Here is an 18,668-nt window from a genome sequence, read left to right as displayed (position 1 = left end):
ATCTGTAAAGTGTTCCCATGTAGGATGCTTTATATATACTTAATTTTTATAATATACTATTTTGTATTTATTAGTATATAACATTCAAAACTGAAATAAACTGCATTGTATATATTATTATAATGCTCATTTGTGTATGCAACTTACATAGCTTAATTTTTATTCTAAGTCTATCACTGCACTGCCTTATGAAGCAAAATTAATATAAAATGTTTTTCAGAACACTATCAGTTGTATGTTCCTGAGTCAGCTCAAGTTGGTTCAGCTGTTGGGAAAATTAAAGCAAATGATGCAGACACTGGTTCAAACGCTGACATGACATACTCCATCATTAACGGTGATGGCGTTGGAATATTCTCTATCTCCACTGACAAAGAGACGAGAGAAGGAATCCTTTCCTTGAAAAAGGTAAAGAACTTATTGTTGGTGCCTTATCTATCTCACCCAGTTTTCTATAAATAGAAATTTGTTGGAGGCATGAATAATATATCGTTTAGGCCATTAAAAGATTTGCTCTTACACATAAAGTTGCAATTTACTTACAGTTGTATCTGACTCTTTAACTTTTAGGAAACACATCATGGTGTATGATAATAGCATATAGTCTGATATATAAGCACTGTGTTGTATGTAATACCCATCTTTGTTTTCAGATAGCAAATTTATTGTAAATTCTACTTTATTAATTAAATTATCGTAAAATGGTATCATTCCATAAAGTACTATCTAAGCAACGTGAAGAGATTTTCTAATGTAAAAATCTTGACCATATTTACTAATACTCATTAGGAGATAAATTATTCCTTGAAAGTAATGAATTCATGAAACACATTTTTTGAAACAACTAAGTCATTTATTCATTTTAATATTTAAACGGTTTTTCATTGGACTGACACTGTGACGATTTTTTAAATTTTTAAGTGGATCTGTTGTGAAAATGAATTGGAATACAGACAATTAGATATGAATTTTTGTGTTAGTTTGTTTTGGGGTTACACTGCCAATGCTCAGGAGTTACTCCAGGCTTTGTACTCAGGAATTACTCCTGGTCTGGAGGACTGTATGGGGTGCTGGAGATTGAACCTTGGTCTGCCAAGTTCAAGGCAATCAATCTACCCTCTGGCTCTCACCCCAGACAGGAAGACCTATATTTTTTTTTTCAGAAAGACTAGAGTAATGCAGAAATTTTTGTCATTTAAATAAGTACTTTCAGGATGGTTTACTAGAATGTGTCAAAACCCAGTAAAAAATTTGTGCCATTTTGTTTTTATATATATTGGTGTATATCTGTCTAAAATTAATTAAGTTATCTGTTTGGTTTTTTATAGTATTTCTTAATTACATAATATGATATCTCATTAATTATTTTGTAATCACTGATGCTACATTGACTTAAAGTGAAGGCTTGCTTGTTGTTTTTATGCACACATATTTCCAACAAACTAGAATATACAGTCTGGAAATGTAGTAAAATAATCATCATATGTCTATGTAAAATTTTATTATCCTCATTTATAAATTTTTATCATTTTAATCTTTCTATCTGAAGATAGTCAAATATGGGTAAATGGGTGATATTTTGATATCTTCATTTAACAAACGTGTGTGTTTTAAGTGCTTCTTATATACCAAGTTCTGTGTTCCATGAGTGATACAAGGATGAGCAGAACTGAAATTAGTTTATTCAGGGCGTACTCCTGGCACTGACCTTAGGGATCACTCCTGGTGGTGCTCCAGGACCACATAGGGTGCCATGGATAGAATCCAGATCGACAGTGTACAAGGCAAGCACTGTGTCTATTATATTCTCTTGCTAACCCTAAACTTTTTTCTATCTGCATAAATCTTCCAGTATGTAATAACATTCAGACATCACGTTCATCTCTACATCAATTATAACATGCATTTATATGAAAGAGTAATATACGGTGCTATTAGAGAAATATATAGCGTTTTGTTATTTTCTAATTTTTATTGGTGGATAATTGAGAGAAAACTAGACGCTGGTTAAATAAAATAAAGTATCAAAGGAGAGCCTAGAGAGAGAGAGAGAGAGAGAGAGAGAGAGAGAGAGTACAGGGATGAAGGCACTTGTCCTGTGTACAGCGGACCCACGTTTGATCGCTGGCACCACTCTGGTTCCCAGTGAGGAAGAGCACAGAGCCAGGAGTAAGATCTGAGCATCACCAAGTACAACTTATGTCTGAGCATAACCAAGTACAACTTATGTCAACTGCAATGAATAAATCAATGCACAAATAAAAGGGGGAGGGGCCAGAATTTATTTTTAAGTTAAAATGTAAAAGCATTCTGTGAAGAGAAAATAAAATGCATCAATATTCTGAAGTGGACAGGACACGGCACATTTATGGAATTAAACAATATTCTTTAATCCTTAGCCAAAAGAATGAGGCGTTAAATAATTTAATGATCTAATAAAGACTACACTAGACCTTGTTCAGTTTTATATGTTGGAAAGCCTTTGATTTGTCTGTTTGTTTGGTAGTGGGGTTGAACATGACTTCTCACACATGGAAAATATGAACTCCACAACTAAGTCACAGTCACAGTACCCTCTTAAAGACTGTTGAAGGAATCTTAAAAGGAAGTGATTAGCTCCTAGTAATCTCTCTGTGCATTCATATTTATATCCATTTACCTATCTATAGATATAAAGGTGATGTGTTTGTTTTGTAATATATGTATAGTTATCCAATCATTCATTATCCCAATATTTATCGAATGCCCACTTTGTATTAGGAAACATGATGTTTCTGTGTGTGTGTGTGTATATATATATATATATATATTGAGATATATATATATAAATTGGGCTGGATATATATATATATATATATATATATATATATATATATATATATTGGGCTGGAGCGATAGCACGCCGACCCGAGTTCGATTCCTCCGCCCCTCTCGGAGAGCCCGGCAAGCTACCGAGAGTATTGGATATGCCAGACACAGTAACAACAAAGTCTCCAATGGAGACGTTACTGGGCCCGCTCGAGCAAATCGACGATCAACGGGAGGGCCTTTACCTTTACCTTTTTTATAAATTGAGAGAGGTCAACAATGAAATAATCACTTCCAAATCACATATATATGTGTACATATACACATATGTGTTCATATACATGTATATTGCATGAAGGAAGCAAGATTGCTTTTTTGAAACTTGCTTAGAAAAATAAGAGAGGTGAGAAAGTGGGAAAATGTGTTTAACTGTGAACATAGCATCAAAGAGTAGAAACAGAGAAGCACATGAACAAAGAGACAAGCAAGAACACTATGTGTTCAAGGAAGAACATGGCCTTTAGAAGAAAGCAAATGTCAATTATTCTGATTAGCTGTTGATAAAATTACATGAAGGTAGGCTGTATTATATTCATGTATTTATTCGTCTATCAACGATGCTTGGTTCAGACATAGAGCTCCTGCAAGGCAAGTCTCCTGCTGAGGTATATCCCTGAACTAAGATGACTTTTTCTTTTTTAAAAACTGGGTCTCTGTGTTCTAAATTCTATCATGTTTTCTAATATAAAGTGGGAATTAGATAAGTATTGGAATAATGAGTGATTAAATAACTATATATATATAAATATATATGTATATGCGACAGCACAGTGGGTATGACGTTTGCCTTGCACACGGCCGACATGGGTTCGATTCCTCTGCCCCTCTCGGAGAGCACGGCAAGCTACCAAGAGTATCCTCCGCAAATGGCAGAGCCTAGCAAGCTTCCTGTGGTATATTCAATATGAACAGTAACAACAAATCTCACAATGGAGATGTTACTGGTGCCCGCTGGAGCAAATCGATGAACAACGGGAGGGAGTGTTTCAGGGCTACAGTGCTACATTATTAAATAAACACATCACCTAATGTTCATTCTCTGGATGGCTTACCCACTTGGGTAGATTAAATAAATGACTAATTCTTTTTTATAAAGGTAATCTTTGAATTTTAAAACACCAGATAAAAAAGAAAAAAAAGGACTTGCCAAAATAGTTCTGAACTAAATTTAATAAAATAGGAAAGATAGGAAAGTAGTTTACCAATGAAGGTAAATTTAGCAAAAGAATGAGGTGTAAAATAATGTAACAATAGATGAAGGCCTACATTAGACCTTGTTCAGTTTTATTTGTTGGGAAATTAATAATTAAAAAAAAACTCTATCAAAGCCTGGCAAGCTACCCGTGATGTATTTGATATGCCAAACACAGTAACAAGTCTCAGGATGGAGATGTTACTGGGCCTGCTCGAGCAAATCGATGAACAATGGGAGGACAGTGCCACTATAAAAGTGAATAATTAGGTTGATATTATTTGGATATGGGGAAAAAGGAAACAGGATGATTATCTTCTTCATCATTGTTAAATAATCATATAATAACAGAAACTAATATTTACTCTGTTAGGCAGGGTTTTTTTGTATTGATTTAGTTAGTAAACATATTATTGTGTCTTTAAATTGCACCAGGATATTATGAATTGGGGATTGTTACTGGTTTCACTAATAAAAAGGAAACAATTACAGTGAAAGATAAATAACAATCGACTGATTAAAAATCAAATTGAACTCAACAAGAAACTGTTTAAAAAAATGAAACTGGGAAGTGACATTTCAGTCTCTACTTTTTCATACTTACTACTTTTTCATATTTTATTCCTGGAAAGAAAAACAAATCTGCGTAACACAAAGTGACAAGAAAATGAAGGGGGGGCGGAAGGAGAAACATAACAATCCTCTTTTGCAAACTTATGATGGGATAGAGAAAAGATATGAAAGAAATACATTTAAATACAATAAAATAAAGATGCAAATTGTTGAGAATATGAAAGTGTTTTGAAATGAAAGAGCAAAAGGTTAATAGATATTTAAAAACAAAAATAAAGTATGATTGAATTTACAGCAATAGCACTAAGGAAGAGTCTGCAAGTATGATCTTAAGAAAATCAAAGAGGAGATAGTAAAAGCTAACAGTTTTATATAAGTTTGTAATAATCTATACAATTTACACTTGATTGCTCTCAATTACAATGTGGAAAATTATAAAGTATTTGCAGAGTAGCAAAGATAAAAGATGGTGTGAGCATACAATGGACCTAAAGTACTAGTATAAAATATGAAATTAAGAACAATGTGAATCTTGCCAGTCACATGTATGCAATTAATTTTAATATAGTCTGTAAAAATAAAGGTAAAATATTGACATATACAGTGCACTCATATATAAACTTATTCATGCTATATTTCTTCAAGCATGATGGGTATTTTAAAATGCGAATATTTCAATTGCTTGAGTAGTAGTAGATGTATATCAAATGAAAATTTTTAATGAATGAATTCAAATTGTCTTTCACACCTTTTTTCCCCAAGAAAATCAATGCAGTCTATACTGCCTTGGGCATTGATCACATACTAAATTTGCATTCATCTTAATTTTTTGTCATTCAGATTAATATCAACAATATAAGAATTTCTTAACTGGGTAGGTGCTTTGTAGTCAAAAAGAAATTTAAAATTCAGCTATAAAATTTATACTATTTTATCAAATAAGAGGCCATGATTCAGATGGTAGAAAATGGATAAACCAGTGCTTTAAAACTTGTGCCTTATTTTATCCCTGAGAAAGCTCACCTTAGCCAGCAAACAGAACAGCTAAATCTTTTCAAAGATCAAAATCAGCACTGCTCTATAAATCAACTTGCATGAGTGTCTGCACATTTCTGTACATATCATTCCTTCATCAGAAAATTGCCAAGTTCAATTCACTGGTCCATGGTGTGTTACATTGTAAATACACTCTGATAACTTTCATTTGTTGTTTAATGGAGCCTGACTGGGTGGAAAGGGGGGAAAAAGATAAGGATGGATGCATGTTGAGCATATTATTTTCAATTCACATAAACCCCTGTCGCTTGGGCAGTACTATTTCTTGGCAGACTCTGCCTGTGCTTTCTTTATAAATGTATGTTATTTGCAGTAGTGTTTCCATTCTTTTTCTCTAATCCAAGATCATGGTATTTATTCTCCTTACTCTTGAAATATGCCATTTTTAGTATTCGTTTCCTTCCAGGTTCATTTAATTCACTAAACACAGGCCTACTGACTTAAAGCCAAAACTCTTGAACATGGCCTTCAAGGTAAAGTGCTATAGTGAAAGCATGATCTTTATGGTCAGGTAAAACATTCTGCACTTGAAAGATTTACACCTATCAATCTCAATCTTCTGTCTTTATAGTGAAGTACTTCATGAGAGTTTCAAAAAGTTAACAAATCAAAGTGAAAAATGAGGAAATAAGGTATTTCTAGATAATAGCTACCTTATTAAATCAATATTTATTATTTATTTTTTATCTTCTGTTCTTTTCTATCTTCTATTTGTCATCAATTTTCACAAAATTTAAATGACACTTTCCAGAGCATTCAGTGTGGTTATTTTACTTTCTTCTTATATTTAATATTTTCCAATTTTCCTATAAACGCAATAAGAAGAAAATATTCTTCGCATTATGATATATGTATATGTTCATCGTGATTTTTGTAATCTTTTGGGTTTTTTCTGAATATTTTTCTGCATATTTTTCAATATAAGTATAACCTTTACAAATATATTTTAGCTACACATATCTTTTTTGGCAATTATTTTTTCTGTTTTAAATATTGTGGTGGACTGGAGCAATAGCACAGCGGGTAGGGCATTTGCCTTGCATGCAGCCAACATGGTCGACCCAAGTTCAATTCCTCTGCTCCTCTCGGAGAGCCTGGCAAGCTACCAAGAGTATCTCGCCCGCAAGGCAAAGCCTGACAAGCTCCCCGTGACGTATTCAATATGCCAAAAACAGTAACAACAAGTCTCACAATTTGTTGTGAGATGTTACTGGTGCCTGCCCGAGCAAATGGATGAACAATGGGAGGACAGTGCTACATATTGTGGTGAACATTTCACTAATTTACTGGGGTGTTTTTGAGCTTGACCTAACATTTATCAGGGTTTAACCTGGCTATTCATGGTGGGCATGCACCATAGTGCCTGTAAAATCTCTCCAGCCATATCTTACAAGTTTTTAGAAGTAGAACACATAACAATTTAATATCCTTTTTAAATACGTTTAGATTTTTAAGGAAACATTTTTACTGTGGGCTGGAAGGATAGCACAGCAGGAAGGGCATTTGCTTTGCATGCAGCCGACATGGCCAACCCAAGTTCAATTCCTCTGTCCCTCTCGGAGACCCCAACAAGCTACCGAGAGTATCTTGCCCACATGGCAAAGCCTGGCAAGCTACCCATGATGTCTTTGATATTCAAAAAACAGTAACAAGTCTCACAATGTTACTGGGCCCGCTCGAGCAAATTGATGAACAATGGGAGATTAGTGACAGTGACAGTGATAACTCACAATAAATTCACTTAAAATTTTCATGAACATATAGCTGTCCATTAGTGTATCCTGGTTGACAATGATATTTGCAACCAAGAAATTTGAAATTTTAAAATTTCATATTATAAATTGTATAAAAATAATGGCGTATTTTATTTTTCATATTATTTGTGACATAAGAGTAAAAATAAGAAGTTGTCAAAATGTATTTTAAAATTTAAGAAGGCATTCAAATCTGTATCATCTTTCTTATGATTTGACAAAATGCTAAACTTTAAAATACTAATTTTTAAAATAGAAAAATAAATAAGTTCTGGTACAACTCCAGGATTTGTCCACTTTTTTTGGTATGATATTAGTGATATATTTCATTTATTAAAAGGTTTCTGAGTTTTGAGTTCTGTTATTATTCCCTATTCCTACACTTGAAACCCTGAACGCAGTATAAAGTTGGATCAAAAGAAGCTCATGAAGGGTGTTTTTCTTCATTTTATATAAATAAACTTTTGAGAAACTTCTTGAAAATCTCAAAATACTAGAGAAAGTTTTTTTTTCAATGATGTTTTTTCAGTATTCTATATATCATGGTTATATAGTTTCAGAAGAGGAATACTGTAGTGTAATTTAATGAATAGTAAAAGTGATTAATGAGAAACAATTAAAAAGTTACAAATCTGTAGAGCTGGCTGGAGAATGATTGATAGGAAAGATGATAACTATCTACAGTAATATGAAATATGTTCATATTAAAAAGGGGTGAGTATTATTTTATAAGTTAGAAAGAGTAATGATATGAAAAAGCAATTACTAAGAGTAATAGGATGAAATTAAGAAACTAAAATTTAAGATGAAATTTGGAGTCAACTTCCTGATAGTGAGCTACATTAAAATACCGAGCAGTAACTAAAGAAAAGTGAGAGTCTCCTGCTGCTGGTGGAAGTTAAAATGATACCAATAAAGGTCCTTCTAGGAGAGGCATATTGTAAAGAACTTTGAACACACATGACTACTTCATAGCTATGTGCTTCTATATATTAAGGAAACATCTGAAGATATTCAGAGATTTAGTAACCTGAATTAATGAAGTTATCAACTTATTTTTCAATGTTACAAATATTTGAGTAGATATAAATGTGCATCTTTTAAAAGATGGGCATTATATTTAATAAAATACATGCACCAATTTGATAAGAAATAGCTTATATTATTCATTTTCCATATTTAAGCCTCTATGGGCTGAAGCAATCGCACAGTGGTAGGGCATTTGCCTTGCATGTGGCCGGTCCAGCCAACCTGGGTTCGATCCCTCTGCCCCTCTTGGAGAGCCAGGCAAGTTACCGAGAGTATCTCACCCACACGGCAAAGCCTGGCAAGCTACCCGTGACATATTTGATATGCCAAACACTGTAACAAGAAGTCTCACAATGGAGACGTTACTCGTGCCTGCTCAAGCAAGTAGATGAATAATGGGAGGACAACGCTACAGATCTAAGCCTATACGGCACAGTGCTTAACCACACAACTTATAGAATCTTACTTCCTGTGTTCAAATCCCATGTGTGCCTCTTATAGTCTGCGCTCTGCCAAGTTACTTTTTTATGGATGGTTTCCTTTTTTTTTTTTTTTGTAACTCTGGAGGAGTTTTACATCACTGTGATGATTGTGTGAGCCAATGTGTGTTAGTTAGTTTACACATGTTAACTTTTGATATCATAATAGAAACAATATGTAACATATCTTTTTCCAATTGTGAACTATGTCACAGAATCAGTATATACTGTAAAACCAGCTACATTTCAGATTTAGGAAAGGATATTAATCACACCATGAACTAGAAATTATGCCAGATAACCAATATATGAAGATGGATTTGGTAATATTCTTTCTCTCGGGCAAAAATGCGCAGACATGAAACATTGGTATATTAAGAGATGTCAGAGTTCAGTGCTATGGGATTTCTTAAATTGTCTGAGCTCACAGTTTAAAAAAAAATGGTAATTTTTTCAAACATAGAGGAAGACTAGGATATTTTTTTTTACTTGAGATTAAAAGCAGGCATAGTATAGTATGTGTTGAAAACTCTAGGAAATTAGCATGAATTGAGTTCTTACTATCTTGATATATGTTCTTTTTGTATGGATAAGGCAGGTATACAGGTTTGAATATCAAAATGAAGGACTATTTTCCCTGGGAATCCATCATTTAGCCAACACTAAGAGCAATGCTGAATATGATTAACAGAACACTGAGTACATTAATAATCTCACCATAGCAATAGATCACAGTATAGCCAGGGTTGATCCTGGAAATGTAGAAATAGTTTAACTCTTATACATTTATGTGTGGAATAAAATTGAGACTCTTTTACTAGTATCCAGAAATCAAAAATTATACATCAGAGTCAATAAATCAAATATTAGCTCTATAAACATATTTGGTGCTGGAGCCAGACTCACCCTCGATTAATATTATTAATTCTTGTATTGGTTATTTGATACATTTAATGCTAACTGGGCTGGAGCGATAGCACAGCGGGTAGGGCGTTCGCCTTACACGCAGCCGACCCGAGTTCGATTCCTCCGCCCCTCTCGGAGAGCCCGGCAAGCTACCGAGAGTATTCGATATGCCAGACACAGTAACAACAAAAGTCTCCAATGGAGACGTTACTGGGCCCGCTCGAGCAAATCGATGATCAACGGGAGGGCCTTTACTTTATTTTACTTTTACTTATAAACATATTTGAGACTATAAGACTTAAAGTGCTATTATTATATAAAGGAAGTTGGAAAAACTAGAAATACTCATTTTGTGGTGGAAAGAGGTTGGGCTATACTTGACTGCATTCAGCAACTCTTCCTGACTTTGTACTGAGGAATGACTCTATGAATTGCTTGGGGGACCATTTTTGGTGCCAGGGGGTCAGAGAGAGGGTCAGAGAGAGGGTCAGTGGCATGGAAATAAGTTTTTTAACCCTTTTTCGTCCCTCTAGACTAAAATACTCATTTTTATTTCCTGCTTTATGAAAGTACTTATAATTGCTCTTAAAAGAAAAATATTAAACATCTATATTTAAAAACCATAGAGGTTATCACTAAAAAATATAAAAATTATAAATAGAAGTGCAATAGCACTGTATAGCACTGTCCTCCCATTGTTCATCGATTTGCTCGAGCGGGCACCAGAAGCATCTCACAACAAATTGTGAGACTTTTTGTTACTGTTTTTGGCATATCGAATATGGTACAGGCTTTGCTGTGAGGACGAGATACTCTTGGTAGCTTGCCGGGCTCCCTGAGACAAAAAAAAAAAATAAGAAAAATATGTCATCGGAACTTGAATGTACAGAATGACAAGATAGAATCATAATACATATCCAAAAAAAAGAAAGAAATGGCTTTTTATTCTAAGGGGAGGTGTACACAATGTATTATCCAAACATATGTATGTAGTATATTACACTGCAAGTTCTTTCATTAAGAAAAATTTAGTGAAAAGATGAAAGAAAAGGAAGAAAGATAGAAAGAAAGAAAAAAGAAAGAAAGAAAGAAAGAAAGAAAGAAAGAAAGAAAGAAAGAGAGAGAGGGAGGGAGGGAGGGAGGGAGGGAGGGAAGGAAGGAAGGAAGGAAGGAAGGAAGGAAGGAAGGGAGGGAGGGAGGGAGGGAGGGAGGGAGGGAGGGAGGGAGGGAGGAAGAAAGAAAGAAAGAAAGAAAGAAAGAAAGAAAGAAAGAAAGAAAGAAAGAAAGAAAGAAAGAAAGAAAGAAAGGGGAGGGAGGGAAGGAAAGAAAAGGGAGGGAAGGAAAGGAAGGAAGGAAGGAAGGAAGGAAGGAAGGAAGGAAGGAAGGAAGGAAGGAAGGAAGGAAGGAGGGAGGGAGGGAGGGAGGGAGGGAGGGAAGGAAGGAAGGAAGGAAGGAGGGAGGGAGGGAGGGAAGGGAGGGGAATAGAGGGGAGGGAAGGAGAGAGAGGGAAGAAAGAAGGAAGGAAAGTAGAATGATAAAATGAGACCTAATAATATGACTAAGAATTGAAAATGAACAATAAAAGCAGAAAGGTAATTTAATAAAATGAAAAATGCATATTGTGTTATACTTTTAAAAGAAATAAGATAGCAGATATTATGAAACGATATGAAATCATATAAAGCAATAAAATTTAAAGAAGTGAAAAGAAATCCCACTAAAAGTTGTATTTGTGTGTGTGTTTGTGAGTGTGTGTGTGGGGGTTGCCAATGCATATTTAAAATGGGGGAAAATATAAAAATGATTTCTGTTTCAGAAATGATGATGTGGGAATAGTAATGATTCCAGCTATATTGAAATCAGTCACCCACTATGAAATCTATCAAATTGCAAATAAGAAATGATGTAATACTACTTAAACATTGGAACACATTAAAAGAAAAACATGACTTCTAAGTTTAGCAATTAGTTTTGTTAGTTTCCTGTAACAGCTCTAACAACTTCTCATAAATGGCTTAAATAGTATACGTACATTATTTTACACACTGAAGTGCAAATGTTTGAAAGCAAGCTAGGTGTGCCTGGGAATGTGCTTCCTCCTTAGATTCTAGTAAAATATATCCCTTGTTTCTTGAACCTTCTATTGACTCCAGGCTTTCTTTGGCTTGTCTCCACACTTCCCCAATTTATCTTTCCATGTTCTCAATCCCTGTTTTCTGTTCATTTTTTTTAGCAGTGGTGTGGGTGTTTGTGTGTATGTGTTTACGTATGTGTGTGCGTGTGTGCATGAGTGTGTGTTTGTATACGTGTGTGTGTGTGTGTGTGTGTGAGGGGGATTGGCACAACCAGCGATGCTCAAAAGTTATTCCTAGCTCTGCACTCAGTTATAATTTCTTAGAGGTGCCCCGTGGCCCAAGTAAGTTGTGAGGATCCAACCCTGGTCCACATGCTCTACACACTGTGTTATCTCTCTGCACCCCTGACCCCAACCTTATCCCGTTTCCTAAATATTCCTTTGCTTCCTTCTAAGAAAACCTGTCATTCAATTCAAAGTCCATTTGGATAATTCAAGATAAATATCCTTTGAATATTTTACTCTATAAAATATTTTAATCTTTTGCTATATACAAATGTTTGGGAAAACTATAATTCAGTCAACTATATTTTGTTTCTTGAGATTCAAGTATTTATATTCATCATATTATAATGTATATTCACTTTATTCTATTATCTCCCAAAGTCTCACTCCATTAAAAATTTGGTAATTCCAGAATCTCAACACATCATCTAAATCTGTTTTTAAAATTGTTTTATTTTTTAGATCATCTAAATCAGGTGAGTATCATACGTGATAGCAAGTGTTGAATAATGGATATCAAACATTTGTATTTCCCGAGGAAAAAAAGGGGAAGAAATAAAAAAGTGGCCAATCACAAATTAGTTTCTCATTTACTATTGGGCTTCCTGTTGTGAAAGAATACATTGCTGTATTTCAAGCTATTAAGTGTATGGTAATTTGTTATGGCAGCCCCAGGAAACTAATGCAATGATGTTAGCACACAACCTAGTGAATTAATAGACAATTTATGAATAAGTCTAATGCTACCTAAGGAAAGTGAAATCCCTTAGAGTTCTAAATAATTTCTCAAAACACAAAATTACTAGGAAATTATTGAAAGGTTCATTTAAAATATGGAGATTATATTCCATAGACAGTTTTGCCAGCATTGCAATAATAAAAAAAACTAACCATAATAATCCAGATAAAATATTTACGATTATAGCTATGATACAAATTTATCTATTGCATGTTGTCTATATAATATGCAATCTCATGAAAAAATAATTGTTCATATTCTTTCGAGTTCTTTTGTACTTATAATACAGCACTGTTTATTTCTCTTCATAAATGAGGTTGTTAAGCTTTTTCCATTTACATTAATTCATCTGCTTCTAAATTTCTGTCATAACCTTAAATAATACTCTCATTCTTTAGTAGCTCCAGATGGGTTCTTATCTGCCCAATCTGTCAGTCCTGGCAAACAAATGATTATCAACATGATTATCCCTGCTTGGGGGCAGTTAAGTATATATTTGATAATCACATGCATAAAGCTATGTGTCCATAGGAACAGCTTGCACCATAGCAATAGGTAAGTTAGTGTTAAGACCCAAAGCGTCTGACTTGCCAAGGTACTTAAAAATAAAGCAGAAAAGAAGATGCCTCTTCTATTGAAGGCACAGCTTGACAATAATATCTCCTAGGATAGAGGCAGTCAAAAGGAATCTACAATTGTTATTGAAAGACACAAGAGTCCACAACAGTGAATACATGAAAATTTTGTTTTAAAATCCGATTTATTCATTAGAAAGGAATATTGAGCACTAATAATAAACAAACTATCTGCTTCCTTTTAATTTTTAAATGCGTGTGCTCTAACAGATGAATCATAGACATTGTAAAATCTACCAGATGCGGTAGGTTGAATAAAAAATTGCTTTTATCCTAGAGAACAATGATTGTCCCAAGGGTGCCTCCCCCCCCCCCCGAAACATTACCCCTTGATTCTGAAAATTCATGCTTCTCTGGGGTAAGGAGGCTCATTCATGTATTAAATTCATGAAAGAACACAAGATATAACACTTCCTGGATCATTTAGTTAAATTTGAATATGATTTATTGAATTACTTAAGATAGATGGTCATCTTCCAATGTTAAGGAGGAAGGAATAATGGGAAGAAACAAAATGCAATTTGTAGGTCAACTAAAGGATTTCTGTATCTTCCCAATCAGGATGAATTAGTAATATTGGCAATTAATTTCTATTTATGTTTCCTCAGAAGGAAATAGCTTTAAATTAGTGAGTCATCAATTAAAGTATCAATTAATCTTTAATATATAGCACAGCGAGTAGGGCATTTGCCTTGCACACAGCCAACTTAACCAACTCAGTTTCAATTCCTCCGCCCCTCTCAGAGAGCCTGGCAAGCTACTGAGAGTATTTCGCCCTCATGGCAAAGTCTGGCAAGCTACCCGTGACGTATTTCATATGCCAAACACAGTAGCAAGTGTCACAATGCAGATGTTACTGGGCTTGGTTGAGCAAATCGATGAACAACTGGAGGACAGTGACAGTGACAGTGATATATATGTGCATGTGTGTATATATGTATACATCTAAATCATATATAATAATAATACATATACAAGGCATGCATGTTTTAGTTTGGTGTTTGAGTTTTCAGATTTTTGTATTTTTAAGTTGTCATATTGAGCTTGTAAAATATTCTAAAACTCCGTTTTACCCATGTTCCTGAAATGTTTTTAGTTTCTGAATTCCTAATATACAGTTGAAAAATTAGTTGTTTGCATTTAAGTGATATCCTATCTCTTGGAAGGCTCATTTTCCAAGGCAATTCAGAAGAGATTAGGGAAATGATCATTATAGGTTTGATCACTCTGTTTACAAAATCCTGCTTAGGACACTTTTTTTCTAATAAGTTTCTCTCCCCAGCTCTCTTTAGGGTAGAGCAAATGTCTTAGTTTCTCTATAGGGAGTGATAACTGTCTGATGCTGCCAAGAAAAAATGTTTCACAATTGAAGAAGGGTAGTACTAAGTCAGAGGCAAAAGTAGGGAGAAAAAATACCTGTTCTGCATCTTACCTTAGTGTTAATAAGCAACACCAGCATAAAGTGAAGACCACTAAGGCGTTAGAGGGACTCTAGACCACTCCATTGCCAACTTAGTGGGGATATTTAACTCTTGTTTTTCCTAAACCAGAGCCTATTTTGGATCAGAGTACGTATTTTGTGAAGCATATTTAAGATTTTTCCAATATTAATTTCTCGATTGAAAAGGTACCTGTTTTAATAAACAGTAGCTGATCACATGCAGCCCTGCATAAGAATGTATACCCTTATTATTAATGCTTTTCATGTTTGACATTTCTTCTAGTACTCAATATAACATGCTTCAATTTTGTAATTTAAATTTTTTACTATTCCACATTTGTTCATAAAATATTGGTTGGCAAAAATACAGGACTGAACTCACCCACTCTTATATACTATTTCAAAGTTATATTCCCAGATTATCAAGTAGAAGAAACATGAATATTGGTTGAACATTTTTATAGTAAAAGTTAAGAAACTCTAAGAAAGTAATAATTAGTTACAAATACTAAAACAGCATATTGTATTAAAAAAGCACAAGGAATATAACACTCAAATAACAAGGTAGTATAAGGGAAATGAAATATAAGATGATAACATGAAATAGCACTTGAAGAAAAGCGTAAAATAAATCTTTATAAATACAGAAATGAGCCAGAGAGGTAGTAGAGAAGGTTAAGCTCTTGCCTTGTACAAAAGTGATCTCTGTTCCATCCCTGAGCACTGCAAGGAGTGACCCCTAATCAGGATGCCTGGAGAAAGTTGGGTGTGGTCATACTTGGGTGTGTTCTAATACATAATCCCCTCCCAAAACCATTACAAAAGTAACTTGTTGAAATTTCAAGATATTACTGAATTGGAGACTGAAAATGTATCACATTAAAAAAAAGTTAAGAGCAGATTTAAAACTAGCAATGTAAAACATAATGGAAGATAGAAGTGTATACAATGGGATAAATTGCTGAGTGAAAACTGCAAAAAAAAATCCTTTCTCTTTTGAAAATCACAATTTTTTTTTTTGCTTTTTTTTTTTTTTTTGGTTTTTGGGTCACACCCGGCAATGCACAGGGGTTACTCCTGGCTCTGCACTCAGGAATTACTCCTGGCGGTGCTCAGGGGACCATATGGGATGCTGGGAATCGAACCTGGGTCGGCCACGTGCAAGGCAAATGCCCTACCCGCTGAGCTATCGCTCCAGCTCCCTGAAAATCACAATTTTTTAAAATGTGTATAATACTAATGTAAGTTGAGGAGACTAGGTAAAGAAGAAACTGGAGGAAACTGAAAGAATGTCTCAAAAATCTTTCTTTTAGGCAGAGAACACCTTTTGTATCTAGTAATGTTTATTGCTAAAACATTGCAATTGACTGATATTTGACTTTCATTAAACTCTCTATGAAATTTGTTTTGTTGTGGGGCTGGAGGGGGAACCCTCAAGTAGGACTCAGAGAAGTGTGGGAGTCTCTCTCAGTGATTTTCACTCATCGTGATAAGACCTGAAGTTGTGCTGCTGCTCTGGGCTTGGGTCTCTCTCTGTCTGAGTTATTTCACTCAGCATGATACTCTTCAAGTCCATCCATTTATAGGCAAATTTCATGACCTCATTTTTCCTAACAGCTATATGATACTCCATTGTGTAGATGCATCTTAGTTTCTTCATTCATCCCTCTCTTCCCAGGCACTCAGGTTTTTTCCAGGTTGAGGGTATTGTGAATAGTGCTGCAATGAACATTAACATGTAGATGGTGTTTATGCTGTGTTTTTGGACCCCAAGGGTATATGCCCAGAAGTGATATTGTTGGCTCATATGGAAGCTCAATTTCTAGTTTTTTTGAGAAATAACAATATAGTTTTCCAAAAAGGCTGGACCAATTGACATTCCCACCAGCAATGAATGAGGGTCTCTTTCTCCCTGCATCTGTGCCAGAACTGGTTGTTTTGTTCATTTTGGTATGTGCCAGTCTCGGTGGTGTGATATGGTATCTCAAAAATGGACCAGGAAAACTCATCAGTGGCTGGAAATTACCAAAACAGAGTGGGAGGTGAGAGTAGTCAAGATAGAGGAGGGTCCTTTATGAAAGAGTAGTCAAAATGATCACTCTGGAAAAGAACTGAGTTTTGAAAGTAAAGAACTAGACATGATAACCTCTCAGTATCTGCTTTGCAAATCATAATGCCTAAAATGAGAAAGATAAAGAGAGAGAAGGAAGAGAGGTGCCTGCCATAGAGGCAGGCAGGGTTGGGGAGTAGCTTGGAAGGGTGGGAGGGGACACTGGTTCTGGGAAATTACACCTGTGGAGAGACAGGTCTTGGAACATTGTATGACTGAAACCCAATAATAAGCATCTTTGTAATATCTCATAGTCATTCAAAAAAAATTGAAAAATAATGAAACAAAAAAAATAAAAAAGAAAGTGTTGAAAAAATAATGGCCTTTGTAATATTGGAAACATCTTATTTTTATTTTTTTTTAAACAGCCACTGAATTTTGAGAAAAAGAAGTCATATACCCTCAACATAGAAGGAGCAAATACACATCTTGATTTTCGCTTTTCTCACTTGGGTCCTTTTAAAGATGCCACCATGCTGAAGATCATTGTCGGAGACGTAGATGAACCTCCACTCTTCTCCATGCCTTCCTACACCATGGAGGTCTATGAAAATGCCAAGATCGGAACTGTTGTTGGCACTGTTTTGGCACAAGATCCCGACATTGCTAACAGTGTTGTAAGGTATAGTATCTCCTTTAGAAAAATATTGATTAGAATCAGTGATATATATATATATATATATATATATACTAAGTTTGAAATGAAAACAACAATTTTCCAAATATTAACCTTAAAGTTACTCTGTATTAAATAAATTATATTAACTAATTCTCCAATTAGCAAACTATTTTTTACTTTTGTGAAGTATGTCCATATTCCTATGATCACATTGTACCTGCAAATTATACCAATTAACTTAATAATTGAAAATAATTTTTGAGACTCCATTTATACATTAGAGGACTCTTTCTTTTTGTCTTGCTTTACATTTATTTTTAATATATTTTGTCTTGTTTTCTATTCATTTACGTAAACATTTACAGAGTTGTTCAACACACAGTTGTTATGGAAATCCAATGTTCCAACACCAATCCCACCACCAGAGTGATGTCTCTACCTTTTATCCTCATTTTCCCATCACCCCCAACTTTTAGGACGCATAAGAAAATATTATATTGATTATTACAACTAAATGGCTAATGGAATTATCAAAAAATATTCCAGTCAAAGAAAATTTGTGAAAATTGTTATATTTGAATTTATTATTTCAATTATTTATTTATAAATAAATAATTATAGCCCAGTTGTGGGGCATTTGCCTTGCACGTGGCGGGCCTGGTTGAGCCAGGTTCAATTCCTCCGCCACTCTTGGAGAGCCCAGCAAGCTACCAAGAGTATCTTGCCCTCACAGCAAAGCCTGGCAAGCTGCCCATGATGGATTCAAAATGCCAAACACAGTAACAAGTCTCACAATGGAGACTTTACTGGGCCCACTCGAGCAAATCTACAAACAATGGGATGACAGTGATTATTTCATGAATTATTTTATTATAATATTATGCTTCTTTTTATTATTTTATTATATT

The 18,668-nt window shown here is 34.6% G+C and overlaps 1 protein-coding gene across 3 annotated transcripts in view; it reads left to right on the top strand.

The window, feature by feature from the left end:
- Positions 1–18,668, top strand: part of CDH18 (cadherin 18) — a 784,408-nt gene that overhangs the window by 688,572 nt on the left and 77,168 nt on the right. For all 3 annotated transcript variants that reach the window (XM_056108952.1, XM_056108953.1, XM_056108951.1), the window contains exons 6-7: positions 221–408; positions 17,510–17,763. In XM_056108952.1, coding sequence (XP_055964927.1) covers positions 221–408; positions 17,510–17,763 — 442 coding nt within the window. The remainder of the gene's footprint in view (positions 1–220; positions 409–17,509; positions 17,764–18,668) is intronic.

Source organism: Sorex fumeus, unplaced genomic scaffold (genome assembly GCF_029834395.1).
Source record: "Sorex fumeus unplaced genomic scaffold, SorFum_2.1 ptg000240l, whole genome shotgun sequence".
Lineage (NCBI taxonomy): Eukaryota > Metazoa > Chordata > Mammalia > Eulipotyphla > Soricidae > Sorex > Sorex fumeus.
The sequence above is the reverse complement of the archived record's forward strand: the minus strand, read 5'-3'. Positions and strand labels throughout refer to the sequence as shown.